This window comes from Anoplophora glabripennis, unplaced genomic scaffold, assembly GCF_000390285.2.
Source record: "Anoplophora glabripennis isolate ALB-LARVAE unplaced genomic scaffold, Agla_2.0 scaffold2, whole genome shotgun sequence".
NCBI lineage: Eukaryota > Metazoa > Arthropoda > Insecta > Coleoptera > Cerambycidae > Anoplophora > Anoplophora glabripennis.
The window spans coordinates 4142549-4164637 of record NW_019416325.1 but is presented as its reverse complement, the minus strand read 5'-3'; the positions used below and the strand labels follow the sequence as shown (position 1 = coordinate 4164637).

At 30.2% G+C, this 22089-nt stretch overlaps 1 protein-coding gene across 4 annotated transcripts in view; it reads right to left on the bottom strand.

The window, feature by feature from the left end:
* Positions 1-22089, bottom strand: part of LOC108916920 (segmentation protein cap'n'collar) — a 96991-nt gene that overhangs the window by 42599 nt on the left and 32303 nt on the right. For 3 of the 4 annotated variants that reach the window (XM_018723251.2, XM_018723252.2, XM_018723254.2), the window contains exons 2-3: positions 5305-5496; positions 5181-5250 (exon numbers count right to left, since the gene is read on the bottom strand). In XM_018723251.2, the coding sequence (XP_018578767.1) occupies positions 5181-5250; positions 5305-5496 (262 nt within the window). Of the gene's footprint in view, positions 1-5180; positions 5251-5304; positions 5497-6428; positions 6569-22089 lie in introns of those variants that run through there. The other variant, XM_018723253.2, reaches the window with a different exon arrangement.

Genomic DNA, 22089 nt, shown 5'->3' with positions numbered 1-22089 from the left:
GAATTGCATAAACATATATCTGTCAATTAAAAAATAATATTTTAAATTCATACGGTAACAAGCATGTGACAACTTGGCCTGAAATGAGGTTATGTTGCAAGACAACAATTTTAGTCAATTTTTCAAGTGGTGTATCTAAGGAAACAATTTTTGTATACTCCTCCCATGACATCATAACAAACCTGCATGTATTGAATGAATGAAAACAATGATTTATATTAAACATTTTTATATATTTACCAATTTTGTAGTATATTGTTAATTATATTTTGGGTAGGTTCAAAATTCAATGATGTGTTAAAATCCATTGACATGGTCAATGACATTGATATAAACAAGGACAAATTTAACAATGTTACTAAATATTTCTAATTCACGGTTTTGTTTTAAATTAACGCAAATTTTCGCAGTTTTTTGCCTTAACCTAACATCCTCAAATTTGTGTACATATTTAATCCACAATTTTCTGCAGCTTCACAATATTAAGTGCCTGTGTCTATGTAAGTATAAATACGTTTACTGATGAAAATGTTATATAATAATAATTGCTATATAATTTGTAAAATTTAATGAACTACTTTTTTCATAATTAATTGAAAAACTATAGTGTTATACATTTTGTAACGTATTTTTAACCTCACTTTTCTTGTGAATTTATATTAAAAAAGGAAATGTTTACAAGGTCGTTAAACAAGACAATTTTAGTCAAATTTTTAGGTTGTACATCTAAGGAAACAATCGCTATATATACCAATGACGTCACAGCAGGTATGCAGGTATTTAAGGACAAAACGATTCATTACATGAATTATTTTTGTATATTTGGAATTTTGTAGTTTCCAATACATGTAAAACATTGTTAAACATATTTTGGGTAGGTTTTAAAATTCAGTGATGTGTTAAAATTCATTGACATGGTCAATGACATTGATATAAACAAGGACAAATTTAACAATGTTACAAAATATTTCTAATTCACGGTTTTGTTTTAGATTAACGCAAATTTTAGCCATTTTTACTTACATACATATTTTAATTTAAATCATACTTTAAAATTAGTTCTAACCTCACTTTTCGGGTGAATTTATATTAAAAATGATAATGTTTACAAATATATGGCAAGGTTAAAAAAACCACGATCTTAGTCAATTTTTGAGGTTGCATATCTACGAACGCGTTTTCAGGTGATCTAATGACGTCATAACATATCGGCATCAAATTAACGAAAAACGAAAGATTAATTACATTATATGTATATACATTTATACATCCCGAATATTGTAAAGTTTTAAAATCCAATGTGTTCAAATTCATTGACATGGTCATTGGTCAACGATATTGATATAAACAAGGGCGTTAAAAATTTATATTAAAAATTATAGTTTTTCAAACAGTGAAATTAATACAAAAAATAACATTAAAAAAATGTTGGTTTAAAATAGTTTCCGGATTATATTATATCTGTACGATACACGAGCATAAACATATCCGAGTGAAAATTAAAAGTCACTATAGTCTGCGGATTGTCTGGTAAAGGAGAAGGATTTGTCCCCAATACACCAGCTACTGAATGAGTTGTGTTTGTATTGTTAACATTAACTGTACCTTATGAGCAATAGGAAACACTCAAGACTAGATAGTCATGACAACTTGCAGCAAATTTAAAAGTGTACCAATATTTACGGCGAAGCCAACAGACGGATTTTGTTATTAAAACACTGTAATATTTGTGCTTTAAAAGAAACAGGTGGTGAATATTTTACAAACAAAACACGTGAATGTTTATTTAGTAGTAAACGATCCGCATTTTTCAGCTGTTTAGATAAGTAGTTAATAGTGCAAACAAATTGATTTTAATAATCTTATGTGTTTAGTGTTCGAAGCAACTTTATAGTATTGTTTACCCATTTGTTTATTTGTTTATATTTAAATATAATTACACAAAATGCTTTGTTTTACTTCAACTACTATTTTTGCTAATGCAAAATAGAGGAAACTATCTGCACGAGTTATAATTTTGTTTAATTAGAAAATTTATATAATTCTGGACCCAATAAGGACGTAATTTACCTACCTTTGGTGCAACTGTAAAAAGTGTTAAGTGTTAGGAATAATGTGACTTAAGGTGAAAATTGCACTATTACAATAAATAACGAGTAATCAATATGAACACTTTTGCTGAGCTCACAGTAGATCATTACTCACAAAATATAAGCTACTGTTGAAATATTGTAGACTAAGGGATAGAATCTAACTTCCATTGTTATATTATTAATCTGTTCTGTAGGAATGAGGCTATCCATCAATTCCAAATGAAATATTCAAACATTAGAAAGGTGGTTACAATTTCTTAAATATAATAGTTGGCTTACTACAATACTTAAAGTGTCTTGACTCGTTAAAAAAAAATCTATTCACTAAAATAAGACTATTATTAGTATACTGAACATTACTTATATAAAAACTATTTTTTCTGCGGTTTTTATTGCAAAGTTGAGATTAGAGATCAAAATGATTTTAGAGTGACAGGATACTGATCTTGTTCTGATTGTAAGGTACATTATGTCACAAAGCATGGTGAACACCTATCATTCTCAGCTTTAGAATAGTTCTAACAAAAAGATTGATACAGCTTAAGTGAAGGAATATTATATTCTTTTAATCGCAAGAACAATCATCTCTGTTAAACTGTTACTTTCCTCTTCATTGCACATTTGCGCATTGATTGAATCTTTGTTACTGGTTAATTTTCATTATTTACGGATGTAGTCGAATGTAGTACGGCACGCAGGCTTGTATGTTTTTTCTATCAAATAAGACGACGAGCAATTAAATTAATATACGGAATAATAATATACCGCTCCCTCTTAAGCAAAATATATACTTACCTGTTGCAAAATTAAAAAAAAACAGTCAAAATATATCTAGTTTGTTGCATCCCTGATAAATTGTATTGGCCGTTTTGAGGAAATTAAAATTTTATAACGAGAAAAACAATAGAGTCGTTTCCATAAATTCTACAGGGTGTTTTCTATAGCACGTTTGGGAAATGATTTATTTATTGAGTTGTGAGTTATCCGACACGTTAGTAGAACAAATTGCTGCATGTGTTAACAGTAAAGTTGTTTTGCCGTAAAGTAATTATATTTTTCTAGCCCTTTGAACAACATACAACAAACCTACGAGTTGCGGGATGAAATCGCAAAGTAAAACGGTTAGTATAGAATCGCAATGCTATGGCAGCATTTTGGCGACTATCCCCGTAGTTTAATTCTATATCAATTAATCCAATATTACTGTAACATGGCTCGTTTTAAATAGAAACTATATATTGTATTTGATTTAGAACTCACACCACCACTTCTTACGATAAAGTAACAAATTCCTTAATTTAATGGTGCTTTTGGTCTTTCAGCTGGTTGACGTTTTGCAAAAATGTGAAGTTTTTGAAAAACTGCGTAGTGTTGGGATAAAAACAAAACCCAAACACTCTGTATTTAAGAAAACTATCTATAAAAGTAATTTGCATTATAATCATGTTTTTGTGCTTTTTATTTAATCGAGCTTATGACATTTTACCTTACCATCTTGCTGGAAAAAGACAAGCATTGTCCTACACCGAAAAAGAGAAATCACAAAGAAGTATTTAATTACAGAGGCCTTTCTTCATTGTAAAATGTTTCTAAAATGTTTGAAACATTACTATCTAGTAAAGTTTATTCTTTCACGAGAGCTTATTTTAACAGATCAACATGGCTTTATGAAAATAAAGTAAACAGTATCGAATTTAGCTGTTTTTCAGTAGTATGACGTACGTATCTGTGGTTTTACTTATCCAGACTTCCAAAAACCATAACATACTCTCTTTGAAATTAAAAAGTTTTAGCTTTTCAAATGCATTAATTAAACTATGCATTTCCTACTTAAAGGATTTATGATTAAATATTAAAATTCCATTTCGAGATCGTTTTCTCCGACATCGGGCGTTCCATAAGGTACCAGTTTGGGTCCGTTGTTGTCTTTACGTTTTATTAACCATCTTTCTGAAGTAATGTTCGGTATTTGTATTCTAAATAAATTCTCTTTTAGATTCAAGTTTTTAACTCATATGGTTTATACGCAGTTGCAGGAACTTTTCAAAACTCTGTTTTGTGCGCTTGTTAAGGAATCGGTTGAAAGACAATTTTTAAAATTTTTATCTTCTCTGCAAGATAGATCTTCCCTTATCTCAAAATGAACAACTAAATCTATTTGATTTTGAATCATTGGATACCACATGCAATATATTACAGGCTCGATATTTATACAACCTCCTGGATGGCATGATCGATTGCCCCGAATTTTTGAGCAAAATTACATTGTTGATATAGTCTTTCCGATATAATTTAGAAATAATAGAAATTTTTTACACACACACACAAATTATTATAATTTTTTACCTTTAGCAGAAAACTTTTTTAGGGACACCTATGAAAGTCATAAATTTTATTGCCAGGCGTTTTTTACATGTTCAACTGACTTCGGAAAGACTATACCTCGCGAAAATTCAAGATAGCAAGCCATATTTTATTGTGTTACTCCTAGAAAACTAATCTTCTAACAAATTCTCTTATTTCGTTAATGTGTGGTAATAAAATTACAAATACCTGCGATATATAGATTACTTTAAATAGTTTACATGTATAACTAAATTCGTTTTGTTTGTTTTATTTCATTACTTTTATTTACATCTAATGAAGGATCATAATTTCGAAGATTCCAAAAAAGACGTTACCATCCCAGCACTTTAATTTTATTTTTTAGAAATCTCGACCAATAAAGAACTAATTATGTCATTTATTTGCTTCGACTTTATGTTTATATAACATTCTACATAGGTTTCATTTATGAAAACGACTCTATTGTATATTTTCTAAAATTTACATACTCGTTATTTTCACTCATGTGAAAGTATTTATACAATGCGCTAGGATTTGTTACAAATTCATACATGGAAATTGGCACAACTGTTTCAGCTGATATTAGCATTTTCTAATAATAACAAAACTTAAAAAAATGAAGCGCCAGGAAAAGAAAGCTTAAAGTGCAGCAGTAATAAAACAATTTGAAATATTAAATAATTAAGAGTTAAAACAATTTCAATATTATCATTAGAAATAAAAAAGCAACTAGTTACAGACCTGTTTCTGTGTCGATGGTATAGTTCAGACCTGCCCATGGATCACTGTCAATATCGTTTTCAGGTTCTACCTACAATCACGCATAATTAAGTACATTTCAGACAATATACAACAGAATACGTACTTTAATTTTATCTTCGTTTATAGCTTTTAGCGTTTTGACTTTTTCCAAATCGTCATTTTCCAAATCGCCGGATGTGGTGGCGTCGACAGCTGAGCTTTCTGGATCAAGTTTTTCCAATTTTGGTGTGGCATTTTCCACGGAAAATCCAAGATCCACATCTTGTTTCCACAACACCTCGATTAAATCCATATCCTAAAAAAAAAGTAAGCATTATATGAAATGATTTTAGTGTTTTTAATAATATACAGAGAAAACTAATGGTCCACCGAGAGATACCGAATGGGATTTAGTTTTATGCACAATTATATAGTTATGTGCTTAATGCAATAAAATGGAAGATTTTCGCGGTAATGTTCATGATATTAAATCAAAAGATACGTAAAACCGCAAGTTTTAAATATTGCAATTATATGTTATAAACTTTCACCTAGCAATTTTTTAATGTTGTTAACGTTTAATGTTTAACTTGAGGGAAAATAAGGTGAATTGTAATTTTAGTTATATATGAAATAAGGGTATGTTAAACTTGTTAGACATGTAAAAAAATTGAACCGCAGAGCACAGAGCAAAATTTCTATAATAAAATGGTAACCTGTTATTTCAATTCTAACTTTGTTGAAAAACAAATTCAAACACTGTTATCTAATACCAACGTAGTAAATACCTAAACAAACAGAGATGCTTTACGTTTCGCTAAAAAAACCGTACACGTTAATTCAAACAACTGGAGGCTATTATAAAACCATTTCGCTGGGTGCGAACTGGAATAAAATTATGATTTATATCATGAGGTGTTAATATACACGAAAAAAAAATGAAGATGTTGAACGGCACAATACAAATGCTGCACCCGGCGGTTGTCGGATCCGGGAATAATCATTAGGAGTTAGGGTAGTACCTTTGGGTCTTTAAAGTGACATAATGGGCCTCAATTATTTAACCGTACTTATTAAAATGCTCAGACCTATCACCTATCCGAAACTATGAAGAAGGAACCTTGTTTTTTGAGATCATAAGATGATTAAACCGGTTTGGGAAAAAACTTGGAAACTGTAGAGAAATAATTCTTTTTTTGTAGCACCAAGCGTTGATTGAACAGGTTAAAAAAAAGGTTGAAATTTTACCAGGTTGATAGACTTGCTTCATCAAACAAAATTTATAAATCCTCTCTCCCCCAGCTATTACGACGTAATTGTCACTAACACTAGCACTAACGTCGATTTTTCTAACGGACTTAAACACTTTTGAACGGTGTAAGATAATCAACTGCATTAGAAGTTATCGAGTGCATACGCTTAGAATCGCTGTTTTGACGCACCCAGTGACAACTTCACGTGTGCGCTAGTTTATTTTATCTGTAGTTCATCACAATGGATTTAAAGATAAAGACAAATAGATAATATTCAGATAATAATGTTTTTATCGATAAAGACTATTTGACGAATATGCTTTTCTGCTTAAATGCCTCTTCTTGTTTTAAAGTCTTTAGATCCAATTTCGGAAAAATGCAATTTGAAATATTTAAACAGAAAACATTGTTAGGTTTTCAATCATTTTTAAAACTACCTAGGTATAGTCTTTCGGATATCAACTGAAGAACCAAGAGGTTGGCAGTATGTACCAGGTTTGGTCGCTGACGCAGCAACTCGGCATTGAAATATTTGAAAAACTTGTTCCAATATTTATTTAGCCATACCCATATACAGGTCTGGTCGAACTAAACATAGAAGTAGTAGAAATGTATACGCCCAGTTGAAAAATGCGCGGGACTGGGCAATAAATATCAGTTGTTGACAAGTGGTTGACAAATTGCCTAGCAGTGTAGTGTACAATGCGGAATTTGATGTGATTCAGGTAATTTTAATTCATTATAGGCACCTTCCATTAATCATTGATATTACAATTGCGAAAGGGAGAAATAATATTATTGCAGCAAGGCACTTTGGAGACCTTCTGAAACGGAACAAAACGAAATTTACCATCAATATAATAAAATAATAAAATTGTTTGACGACATAAATAATTAAAATATGTTGTTCAGCTGATTATACTTCAAACGCATTTTATGTTTTTTCCAAAATGATACATTCGGATGCGGCGTTGCCAAATGTGTGTTATTTATGTATGTACGTTTAGTAAATTTTTTTGTGTAGTGTATCTCTTGAAGTATAAATTGAAACTGATCCTGTACCATATAAAATAGGATTCAAAAATATAACTGAGCCTTGATCTTTTAAAAACGCGGAAAATAGAAAGATTCAGTAAGTTAACCTAACCTAAATATTTTATATAAATTTTATTCAGGTGAATATTTGTTAAAATAAGAATATTAGTGACACGTTAATATATTTTAGTTTTTATTGAAGAAACAAAAAAAGTTGTAGATAAAATTCATCTTAAGCACCTATCAAATATCTTACACTGAAAAGTAGTTAACGTTTCGAAATCTTTATCAGTTTTCATTTTAAAAACATTAATTTTTAGTTTTACCGTATCACTTTTAATTAGAATGATTGATATCAAATATGAGATTTTTCCAGTTAGGCAAAGATAAGTTTCTGAAGAAACAATCCCGAATGAATCTTTTTGAGGCAAAATGCTATTTAGTTGGTTTTAACTATTAAAATAGTTTTAAATAGACATAGCGCATTTGATACATCTTTTGATGTCGTGCGACGTTGCCAAATGTACGTTTTGGAGTAAAAATTACATTCGTCTTCGAATGTTTTATAAACTTCTGAATTTCCGCCAGAAAAGCACATTTTATAGTATGTATGTCAATTATCTGTATATGTTTTATTTTTCACAATAAATAATGTAAATTACATTTTATTGCTGCAGTAAGTAAATAAATCGTATTTTTGTATTTTAAGCATTTCCCCAAAGACATCCGTTAGTTTAGCCAAATATTAGATGTATTATTGTAACGGGTATATTTTAGATGTTCTAAAAATAATCAAATTTCTTTCATAGACGGTTTTAGAGACTTTTACTATTACCTATAAAAAGAAATCGAAAATATAACTCAATATGGAATTTCAAAAGAAACTAACCTAAATGTTTTATTAAAATTGATTCTAGCAATTTTTTTTCAAATTTATAGCTATTACTGATATTTTTTTTATTTACCTGAAACTTGTATGTATTGCAAGATTTAATGTAAACGTTCTACTTATCAACGATTATAGAAAGTATGAAATGCAAAATAGAATAGAAGCTAAAGACAATAAACTTCTGCGATCGGCAATATCAAACGCCACTGCTATTATCAAAATTTCAAACGAATGAAAATTATGCGACATTTTCTTGTGAAATTCTTTGTAACAATTTTAATATAGTCATGCTATTTTATTGTAAAAAATTTATATTATAAACTATAATAAAAATATGTATGTTATTTAACCGAGTTTATCGTTATTTGCTAATTATTTTTCGTAAAATATTCTATAAATACATTCATTACGAAGGTCAGATATTTGACACTTAATACAATTTTTATGTTAGACACTGATGATAACATACTTAGATACCACTTTATATAGTTTTATTTTTATTTAATGTTTGTGATAATATTAATTTTATTTTTTAGAACACGAGACACCATAGGCGCCGGAAAAAAAGTTATAGTTCTTGCGCTAGTCTCAGCCTTTATTGACAGCATTGTCAAAAATTCACCGGCGTTGCCATGTCTGTAAAATATACATTAAAATACGGAAATTCAAATATGCACGTTGGAATCATATAATTAAATATATACGCAACACGCGCCTGCTAATCGGTAAGCGAATCATATCAGAAAAAATGGTTTATTTAAATTTCAGTCGCTAATTATACACTTACATCCCGTGGCTATAATCAATTTGGTACCCAACATTCTAAATAAGATTTTAATGAAATATAGATTGTCGATAACAAGTTGTTATTAAGAATTTATATCTGATTTTTATATTAATACAAGTAGATGGATATTAAAACTGTGCAAGCATATCACATTCCTATCTTCCCAAAGACCTAAATCCTATTAAACTTATTTGTTCAACCTTTAAGCTACTTTAATTATAATTTAGTCTTGAAAAAACGTATTTTGACTATAAAATTGCAACACGTATCCAATCAAATTTACGTAAATTATTTCCCTAACACCCTGTACACTGCGGCTAGTTTTCCATGAAAATTTAAGGAAACGTCGTTGGCTCCTTTGATTCAAATTTCAAATGAAAATTTTCCGAACGATTTAAACCCTCTGAAAACTTGCACATTGTTAATTTTACAAGAAAAATATTGAACTAAATAGTTTTATATTTAAAATAACTTGGTCCATGCTGATGGCTTTTGGAAATTGAACAACTACTAAATTAATACAAGGTATTTTCAATTACCTACTTTTAAAACAATACCGCCTTCAAACAAGTCTGCATAGATGCGACGGAACTTACGAAACTATTGGTTCATATCGTATTTCTCTTTACTCAGCAAGTGCATGGAAGTTAATTTATCAAATCATATAAATCGAGCCATTAATAATAATTATTAAGTTTATTAGTTAATTAAGATACCAAAAAGTTAGAATTTCTTTCTATTCGGTCAGGACTTGATGGATTCTACGCATTATATCAGTTTATTGTTTATTTATTTGTCTCGATATCATAAAAATTATATTAAATAATAATATTCACCACTATCTTATCTGTAGATAGTTTGATAGGTATTACACTGATAAAAGTGCTATTGCATTTCCAATGATAGCCCTATATTAGATCTCTATTTCTTTAAATCAATATTAACATTCCTAATAATTGATAATGATAATTATTATTAAAAAAATTACGAATCGAACAAGTACGAGTGAAACGCTGAGTAACCGAACCAGAAGTTTTCTCAACTCAAAATAAGAGCAGTAACACATAGATACATAATATATATTTTTATAAAACTTAATGCTATAGACAACATATTTTTACTTCGTATATTTTCTAAATTAATAATAATTATAATAAAATAAAATGTACTCTGTTAATTCTGAGGTTAATTCACCAAATCACTTTTTATTGTTCACGCGGCACAAGGCTTTCCTCAAATGAAATAATAGAAGTCTGCAAGTCTGTACGCAATTACGCAATACGCATGATCTATTAGAAAAAGTAATTGTAATTGGAAAAAGTATTTGTACTTATAGAAGTAATTTGTAATTCGATAGTTCAAATAATATAATTACAAATTACAATTCCTATAACAATTTTGCTGCAATTACAATTCCAAATTACTTTAATAAAAAAAGTACTTAAATACAATTACAATTACAGTAAAAAAAAAGGGAATTGTAATTGCTAATTACGTCAGTGTGAGGGATAGTACAAAAGCTTTAAGGATAAGGCAGGTATTCATTTAAAGTAAATAAAAAACAACTTCCTTACAACAAAACAAAGTAAGACTAAATTTAACGTAATTTAATAGATACTTATTATATTATCAAATACCTACATACCTAAACTATCTCACAATATTGTTTTATTCCTTGAAACACCTTTCTCATGACGTAATTACATAAGCTACTGCTTAAACAAATTAAAATCACTAAAATAATTTCTGAATTAAGAAACGAAGAAAAATTTAAAAATATTTTTAATTATGCGAAAAATATTACTGCACTACCAAGTAAACGGGGCAAAAGTTGCGACGAATTAGAAATATTTTCGAAATATATTTCACTTTCATTAAATACCTACTTGTTTTGGGATATTACATGATTTAAATTTGTTTGCTTTAATAGATTCTCAAAATTTGCCGAATATGCAAACAAATTTCCCGAAAAATCGTTTGAATGTTTATTACAGATGTACCCAAACGTTTTTGAAATAGATATGTCGAAAAACGAACAGAGACGAACAATTTCGTAATTTAGAAGTTCAAAAAACGATAGAAATATTGTACAAGGAATTTAAAATGGTATTTTCGGAAACATACAAATTGTTTTGCCCAGTTTTAACAATTCCTGCAAGTGTCTCGGTAGAAAGAAACTTTTTGTGTCTAAAGCGTAGTAGGGCTATTGGCGAAGATCTCCATAATAAAAAATGACGTGGAAATTTATTCCTATTTATTATTTGAGAGCGGATTAATAAAATATCCAAATAGATGCATATTATTTTTTATACAATCTGAATGAAAATCTTGTACGTGAACATCAGTTTTTCTATATTATTGTAAATGCAACTAAATGCTTCAAAATATTGGAGGCAACTCTATTAAATATTAATTAATACGACTGTATGTTAATTATTGCGAATTATGGCAGCTTTTATGTAAATATGGATCTTATTTTCACCTTTTTTAAAGTACATTGGGCTTGGAATCACCAAAAAGTTATAGACTTTTACATTCAATATTACTCGGCATTTGGGAGTTCCTGAGAATCTTATCCATATTTATCCAGTTATGTTCCTAAATAGAACCGTCTTTGGTATTATACTTTTCCAGACATATCGCTATCTTCTTCAGAAGAATTTGCATTTGCTGTTTGCACTGATCTATGTAATTGGCCTTTGACATTCCTGTTCTGACTGTTACGAATCAGTTGTTTTCAAATTGCACGTACATTGTAAAAAAATTTCACTCAAATTTCACTCAAATTTCATTCAAATTTACTCAATAATGTATCAATTTCTGTCTACACCCGATTGAGTGAAATTTTCACTCTATTAATATGAGTACAACTGAGTGAGACTATTGCATCAGAAATGAGTGAGTTTAATCTCTAATACGAGTTACTGCTAACTATCAATTGAGCGGCTTTTGATTCTATTATGAGTATATAAAACCAATTTAGAGTTCACTTTTTCTCTAATATGATTTAAATTTAACTATTATTGAGTCATTTTTTACTCAGACTCTGTTTTTAATTAACTAAATATTGAGTGTAAAAATAAATGATTAATTAGGTTATAGTGTTGAAACTTCGCGGGGCCTCCTCCTGTCCTGGCTAAGACCTGCCAGCTGAGACCCACCGCCGCCAGCTAAGGCAAATAAGATCCACTTCTTATTTGTGGAAGGGCGAAATGGGCGGTGACTATTTTAGACGCCTTCATTATAGCCATCTTTCTCTATCGCACGGATTTCTACGACTTTCTTTATCGCTCTCACGTAACGGCCGATGAACCATGGGGACTTTCCGACCCTGTATATCTTTTGTAAAGAGCTAAGAGTAAAATTCCATTCCATTCCTTCTTGTAATATCATCTGCAGAATGTTGAAGCATTTACTTCCCAGACGCTTTTCCTTGAAGTAATATCTTTCGGTTGGTATAAGGTTTTGCTACGATCCCAACGCATCTGAAAGCTTGCTTGGAGCTTTCTCAAAGCTCCAGAAAACTCTAGAAGTGCCTTAATAACGTTTTTCGCTCTACATCTACCCTAAACTGTTCTCTCAGTGTATGGATAATTTGGTTTATTTTGATTACAAGGTTTATTTCACGTAAAATATTTATTTAGCGTCTTAATTACTGTATTAATATATAAAATAAACCTACAAATAATAAATATTAAATAGAGTATGGTAAATAGTCCTTCGGCGAATATGCATCGTGGATTGGGAGGAGCGTAAAGACAATGGGTGTGAGATAACCGTAGGGTAGCATAGAACTATGAACCGGCGGGGACCACACCTTTGTCTCCCGCAACGCTGTACCGATTCGAGCTGGGTATCCGCCATCTTGTCGACCTGCGGGATAGTCCGCTAGTTGCATTCCCTGATCGCGTTTCTTTTTAATATAACTCACGTCGAGTTTTAATTTCCAAAGTGGGTATATTAATCAGAATGGAAAAGTAGGTGTTGTTTTGTTTCGCTTTGCCTCCCCCCATTACCCGAACTTAAACAACTGCGGTATCTACATCATCGTTAATTAAAAAATTTCCTATAGGTATTAATCATTAATATTAATTTCAGGCCGTTTTAATTTCCATTTGCTAGCGTCAAAAATTGTTTTTTATGTTAGTTAATTGGTATTCCTAATATAACTTCGGAGCAAAAAATGAAATTAAATACTCGGCTGGTTGGGGATCACACAAAATTGCGTTGAAAATCCAAACAAAATTTGATATTGTCTAAAAGTTTCACTCAGTTGTACTCATACTAATAGAGTGAACATTTCACTCACTCGGGCGTGGACAGAAATTGATACATTAATGAGTGAAATTGAGTGAAATTCGAGTGAAATTTTTTTAGTGTTTGAGTGAAAGTACTCAGTTTTAGTTCAAATATTACAAATGAGTAAAACTATCAAAATGCTCTATATTGAATGAAAATGTACATACTCAATCATTTCACTCAATGGATTCACTTCGTGGCCACAGTTCTTATTTCTCAAAATACCAATTTAAAAATTACTGTGATTGTAGATGTGTTTTAAAACTACCCTTCAGAAGTTTTAATTATCGCACAAGCGACAACATCAACTTTATACACTAAAAAATCGGTGTGAGTGAAAGCGATAAAGGTTACAGACTGAATACATTTTCACTCAATATTGAGCGTTTTGATAATTTTACTCATTTGTAATATTTGAACTAAAACTGAGTACTTTCACTCAAACACTGTAAAAAAATTTCACTCGAATTTCACTCAATTTCACTCATTAATGTATCAATTTCTGTCCACGCCCGAGTGAGTGAAATTTTCACTCTATTAGTATGAGTACAACTGAGTGAAACTATTGCATCAGAAATTAGTGAGTTTTACTCAAATGCGAGTTACTGCTATCAATCGAGCGACTTTTGACTCTATTCTTAGTAAAACCAATTAAGAGTTGACCTTTCCTCTAAATTTAACTATTATTGAGTAATTTTTTACTCAGACTTGGTTTATATACTCTTTAAATTTTAATTTAAATATCATTTTATTAAAGTCATAAACTACTAAGCTGCCATAGTGGTTTCTACACAGATCTGTTTTAGAGACAATATTTTAGGTTTCGGTTAAAAGAATTGGTTAACTGATCGAACAACCTATATTGTACGTTACAGATCCGTAAGTAATCTTAATTGGTTTTACTCAGAATAGAGCCAAAAGTCACTCACTTGATGGTTAACAGAAACTCAGATTTGAGTAAAATTCACTCACTTCTGTGAGTGAATATTTCACTCATTCGGGTGTGGACAGAAATTAAGTAATGCATTACCGAGTAAAATTGAGTGATTTTTTTTTTGAGTGAATTAACCTGAAAAGTCATGAAAACAATGTGAATTGGTGCACAAGCTATACCACGAATAGCGTGTTTTGAAAAAAGCGGAGAGTGTTACGGAAAATATGTTCCTTGCGCATTTCTCAGAAAGAACAAACCATATAAAACCGCCGAGCCTTTGGTCAGTATATTCCTAAAAAATTTCACTCAAATTTCACTCAATTTTACTTAGTAATGTATCAATTTCTGTCCACATCCGTCTGAGTGAAATTTTCACTCTATTAGTATGAGTAATCTGAGTGAAACTATTGCATTAGAAATGAGTGAGTTTTACTCAATTCTGAGTAAAACCAATTAAGAGTTGACCTTTTCTCTAAATTACTGAGTAATTTTTTACTCAGATTTGGTTTATATTCTCTTTAAATTTCAATTTAAATATCACTGTATTAAAGTCATAAACTACTAAGCTGCCATAGATCTGTTTTAGAGAAAATATTTTAGGTCTCGATTAAAGGAGTTGGTGAACTGATCGGATGAATAGATTGCCTTAACCTATATTGTACGATGCAAATAGGTACGTAATTATAAATAACAATTTAACTATCCGTTTATTTAACCAAATATTAATCGAGACTTGATATATTGTCTTTAATTATTGTAATTAAATACAATTTTCACTAAAATAACCAGATAAACCGATTCTTGTCCAACTCCAAAGCACACCATACGCCATACTGCCATCCACCACGCCACGGTCACGAGATAACCTAATGGGACGATGGGAACAGACAAAGACAATGCATCTGGATATGGAAAAGGGTGTGATCGCTCAGTAATGAGGACATTTACTCTGATTTAGTGAACCAAATACGAGTTTATGTGAAAGATTTATTTAAGGAGTACTTATATTTGAGTGAAAGTACAAATATAATCACAGATGAGTAAAATGATCAAAATGTCATATTAGTGTTAATACCTTTGAGAAGTTACCAAACGAAGTTGATAGACATCTTGAGTTGACCAATCTACAGAAATAGACCATCAACAATATTTGCTGATGCAAGATACTATTTAAAATAGAAGGGGCATGGTGGCTGAGAGTCATTGACGGTGGCAGAGTCTTTCATAGAAGAAATACGGCCTACTACGAATTGATCAGAATTCTTCTTGAAAATTGTGTTAATTGTTAATGAATTAGGAATAAAATACGGATGTTCGTAGTGATGGTATTTTTTACATCTGAAATTATGTAAAAAAGTGTCATTTTTTACACAATCGTAGAAAATACTTAATGTGTTATTTGTGAATTTATTGTATTGCCTTTTTAATAACATTACATTTTATTTACAATCAGGACATTTGTTTCCCTAACACCCTGTAGAATACGCAAATGAGCACAAAATCCAATTGAGATAAAAATAAAAAGACGTTTTAATTAGTTTCTTTAATCATATTATTTCATTTCTATGTCTATATTAAAATATCTTAAATTATGAAAGATAAATATACCAAACGTGTCTATTTTTGGCGTTCTAATGACGATGTTGATAAAGAGAAAACGGCTGTTTCTTAATAATTTTCTCATATCTTAATCTTTAGATGTAGATAAATGGTAGGTTCTTATTTTGTTGAATTAATTTTTTCAATGTTGACAAAAATCTTCTGATTATCTTTGATTAAATAACAATAAATTCGTAGGTAATCATAACACAACTAATGATTTAAGAAAAAATAACTCGGATTTCTAAAAAAATATTTCTCTTCATTTATTGGCTTTGGTTTTTTGACAGCTGTTAAGTAGGAACATGGCGATTAGTAAATATGGAAAAGTAGGTATAGCATGCGCGTCTCTATTAAGAAAATATCATCGTACAAAATATGGAAAAACAATATGTTCAACGCCATCGAAATGCTTACTATGAATAAATTTGGATAAACTGGTTCAATTCAAGAACAAAAAAAGTTAAATATTGGGCTGTCAATGACAGTGTTACTGCAGAACCAAACACATTAATTCGTCGTAAAAAATTCATCACTATATTGCGCACTTGAACCAGTTGTTGATATTTTGAAAATCATTCTTCTTCTGAACTGACAATGACTTTTCGTTTTTAACTATTTTTGACGATTATTTTCATAAAAATAAGGGTGGTTCATTAAAACAAAAACCATTTTAAATCACAAAGCTTTTGGAATGTAAGCAAATAATAATAATAAAAAATTTTAAAAACAAACACAAATCCAATCGAATATTCCCAATATTCAAGAAAATTTCTCTACCAAAATGATAAGATTAATTTGAAAGCTACAATGATTATGTAATAATAAGAAAAGATAACAATAATAATAAATCACTTTTACGATTAATTAAATAAAAATGCATAGATAAAACTTTTAAAAACTAGAAAGTTCTCAGTAGTTAATATTGCAGTACAAAATCAATAAAAAAAAAACTGTAAAACTAACAAATTCAAAATTAAAGTTGTTATCGAGTTTTATTTTGTACGTAAGAATAATTATTATCTTACTAAAGTAAAATTTATCTTTCTCCATGACGTATCTATCTAAGTGAATTAAAATTGGTAGACATTAAAATATTTATATACCCACAAATACAATTAAAATTATCAAGCGACGATAAGGAATTCGAAAAAGTAAGAATATTTTAATAACGCTTATCTTGCAGTTAACACTTTAGCAAACTTTGAGCAATAATAATTAAATTTCCTAGTACTGAGACGATGCAGTGCGTAAAAAAATCAAATGTTTGTAGCACAAAACATACCTAATAAACGAAAAAAAATAACCCAAACTAAAACAAATTGTTGAGAATTTTTTTCTTGCGCTTCTCGTACTTTCGCAGAATTGAATCGTATTATTTCGTAGCAATTAAATTAATCTGACTCTAATTTGTATGGAATGAACGTATCCATTGTCGCGTTGATATCATTAAGGAATTTTTAGAACCTTGTCAATCTAGGAAAAGTTATATAATTTAAGTTTAATCTTGCATGAATAAATTTTTATTAAAGCTACAAGAACAACTTTCATTTACGGCCTGTTATATCAGTTGCTCCTGCAGATCTTAAGCCTTGACTGGATTATGTAAACGCCACAGCTTTTTGCGGGAATAATATAAAAGTTAATCACAAGTTCAAGATTACATTCCACGTTTTTTTTTTATTGCGGACCCATTCATTCTGCACCGCATTTTTTTCATTTTTTCGATTATTACATATAATGACATTGGTCGAGGTCGTTAAATTAGAGTTTGCTACATATTTTAGCTCATTGAAGCTATATATACGTTTACTGGAATTAAACCCTGCGTTTTTAGATTATCAGGAGAGCCTCGAAAATAAATTTATTTGAAATGAAATCAACGGGCTGTTATTTATAATTCACGATATAAATGGCTCCAGTGAGTCATTTTCAAAATTACAAATAGTTACCGAGATATTAACGATTTTAAATTTATCCACATTTTGAGGACCGCTGTTCACATGAAAGGTAACAATTTATGCACGCGCATCAGTCTCTGCCAACTCGGCATCACAAAAATTTTAGTTGCAATATGACGGAACCTAATTTAAAAACTAATATTATAAATAATTATTATAAAAAAAATAACACTATTTGAAATGGAAATCTGTTAAATGGCTCATAAAAATTGAAAAATAAAATATTTAAACAGTTAGTCACAATCTGTCAATTTCAGCATATTAAAATTTAATTTAAAAAACAGATCGCAATGCACAAAGATTATATACAAGGTCTGTTCAGAAAATAACCGAACTGTATAGTCTTTCCGATCTCAATTGAAGAAGCAAGAGGTTGGCAGTATGTACCAGGTTCGGGCGCTGACGCAGCAACTGAAATATTTGAAAAACTTGTTCCCATATTTATTTAGTCATACCGATATACAGGTCTTTTCCAACTAAACGTGGAGGTGGTAGAAATGTATTCGACCAGTTGATAAATGCGCGCGCAGGAAAACGGCGTACGCAGACAACCGAACTGGGCGACTGGGCAATAAATCTTAGCTGTTGACAAGTGGCTTGACAAATTTCCTAGCAGTGCAGTGCAGCAATGCGGAATTTGGTGTAATTTCAGGTAGTTTTAATTTATTATAGGCACCTTCTATTCTTTACCTTTAGCAGACAACTTTTTTAGGGACGTCTATGAAACTCATTAGATTTTATTGCTAGGCGTTTTTATACATGTTCAACTGACTTAGGAAAGACTTTATAACAAATTAAATAATTAATATTTAGTCTACACGTGGCAATTCTTTACATAGTTGTTTAGTTCTTTTCAGTTTTAATACATTCGCATTTGAGTCTGACTTGTCATGCTCATCATCACTTTTTTTTTGTTATTAGCTCTATTCAAATGAGGTAAGATACCCGTTCATAGTTCTTTATATCTAAATGTGTGTCAGTTTACAGAAATTGATATCCGTTTTTTTTGTCGTTAACTGTTTTTAAATCGTTTTTTAATAGTGGTTATCTCTGCCGCATCTTAAAAAATGTAGCTTGGAAAATTAATTATTTTAGATAATAAAACAAAAATACAAGTCTGATTCAGAACTGAGGTGAAAATTAATTTGGATGGCATTTAACAACAAATTAAATTAATAAAAAAGAAGAACTAATTCTAGATATTTAGTTTCTAAGACGGACTAATAAAAAAATAATAAAAAAAAAGGCCTTAGAAATTCTGGAAGTCAAATTGTCAATTTGTCAAATTGTCAAAAAAAAAAACTCAAAATGTCGAAAAAATCGCAATTTTCCCGCAACAAACAAAACCCGGAGCCCGAAGATGTACTATCAAAACCCGGAGATCTGGCAAGCCTAACCATGGGCAAAATAAACAGAAAGTATAATACAAATTAGGTAAATCAATATAGAAAACAAAACTCAAAATCTGCCACTATAAATTTGGACCAATTTATGTTTGCTATAAAAAAAAATGAAAAACTGGAGCCAGGCCAATACTAAATATCTCTCGCTCCAAGAGAAGAAATCAATGCAAACTGTAATGTACAGGGTGAGCTAAATAACTGCCCCACCCCATTATCCCGCTCAATGGAAATAGTATAAGAAAACTGTAACAGAATATATCAACATAGTACTTTTGTAGAGGAATTCATTAATTCAACAGAAAAACGAATGACAAACGAAAATATGGCGTCTAAACTGTATTTTCTTTAAATTTTACTGTTATATAACCCCTTTTTAGATTGTTTTTAATAAAAAAATATTTATTTCAGTCACAGTTGGCTTCGAAAATAAAACAACAGAGAAGAGCAGTAACATCCAATTATATTGGAAGCAGAATTATTGACTGAATTAAACAATTTGTTGTGAAGGTACTTGTAAAAAATATTACAATATTTTTCCAAAACCACCCAGAATATAACTCGAAGAAAATTCTTTGAGCCTGTCAATTTTTGCGTCAGTGTCGTTAGGAGTTGCTACTGCTTCCATATTGTTTTATTTTCACATTTGCTTTACTATCTAAATAAATGAACTTTAAAAATAAAAGTATATTTTCTTTTTTGTCATATAAATAATGGAGGGGTGGCAGAGTCACTTAGCTCACCCTGTGCATATAAATAGCCAGGCTTCGTTAACAGATAAATATCTAGCCCGAGCTATTAACAAATAAAATCATTTTTAGGACAACTTTAATCTTTATGATTGAAACGTTTACATTTGTTCAATATTTTGACAAGAATAACGATTAAAATGTAAGGCATGTGGCCAACATTAATTTTAATCACTATTATCTTATAGATAGGCTAATTGAATACAAAACTATTTTTTTAAGAATTATGAATTATTATTTGTTTATAAAAATAATACAATATTAATTTGAATACTTAAAAATGTTTTACACTGAGAAAACAATATCCTGTTTTTTAGCGATATACCTTGCCAACTCTATAGGCATTTCTCATAAAGTCATAATTCATAAAAGTAGTTGATATTGTATGACTTTTTTATCCGACAACCCTCTAACGGGCACATACAGATATCTATGGGACTGATCTGCTACAACAGGATTCGAACCAACCTCTCAATAGTTCAATTAAGTTTTTTGAACACAATAGGCCATGAAATTAGTGAGAAATAGAAATTAAGTCGGTGCTTTTTAAAATACGAAGGTGGAGCTGCTCGAAGTGGAACAGGATCCTAGATTTTCAAAATGTGGATCTTGTTTGGCTGTGGTACTTCACATCGATAAAAAACGATCAATGTCAGAGATTTTCTTTTTATAATTCCTACATTTCAACCGTCTTATTACCTACTAAACCGTAACTAATAACTTATAACAAAATCATTATTCATACGACGTCGACATGAACGTATCGCACGAATGATTTTATATCGCTAAATTAAAATCTATTAAGAAAAATATCATGCAGACAAGAGGTTAAATCTCATTCTTTCCTTTACTACCAAAGAATCTTCTACCCGCCTTCTGGTAGGTTCTTCGGGACTTCTCTACGCTAGGCGCATAGCCTTGATCATATCAGCTATCTTATTATAGCGGTATCCTAGTGGGTACGCCGATGCTTCAGGTACGGTGTTAGGATATTTGAAACGAGAAGAATCATACTACAGATTCAAATTCCGAGTTGTGTTGTGTTTGAATAACTAGAATTTATGATTCTAGACACAGAAAACTGCTATTGTATTTCATTTCATTTTCTATAAATTTTACACATATTGAAAAAACTCTTATTTCTCCCTTTCGCAATTGTAATATGAATGATTAATAGGAGGTGCCTATAATAAATTAAAATTACCTGAATCACACCAAATTCCGCATTGCTGCACTGCACTACTAGGCAGTTTGTCAACCACTTGTCAGCAACTGAGATTTACTGCCCAGTCGCCCAGTGCGGCTGTGTTATACGCCGTTTGCCCGCGCGCGCATTTTTCAACTGGGCGTATGAATTTCTACCATTTGCATGGCTAAATAAATATGGGATCAAGTTTTTCAAATATTTTAGTGCCGAGTTGCTGCGTCAGCGACCGAACCTGGTGCATAATGCCAACCTCTTGGTTCTTCAATTGAGATCGGGAAGACTATATTACATTATTTACCAAACTTTCGATATATTCAGTTGTGTCGTCATTGAATAATAATGGAACAACAGAAAATTTGGAGGAAAAAAATCATTCGCTAAAAATAACACAAAATACAAAAAAAAAACGCAAATATCAGAATAAATATTTTTTTGTCTTTATCCTCAGAAACATTGCATAAATATTAGGGTGGCCCAAAATAAAACGAAAATCGTCAAAAATTGATTTTTAAAAAAAAAAATTTTTCTCGTTATTTTATAATTTTTTAGGTTGAAAAAAAATTTCGATTCTGAAAATTTCAAATCGATACGTTAATTTCTAAAGGTCATATTTTAACTTTCAAAGTAGTGTACCTATGTTTTCGAGCGACCTCTAAAAATAAATAGGTATCAACGAAATAAATTTTTTTTTTTTATTGAATTTGATGAACAAAAGAATAGAAATATATCACGAGAACCTTAAATTTTAAAAAATTTTAAATATTTGATACTCACAGTGCGGTAGTAAATTTTGCCT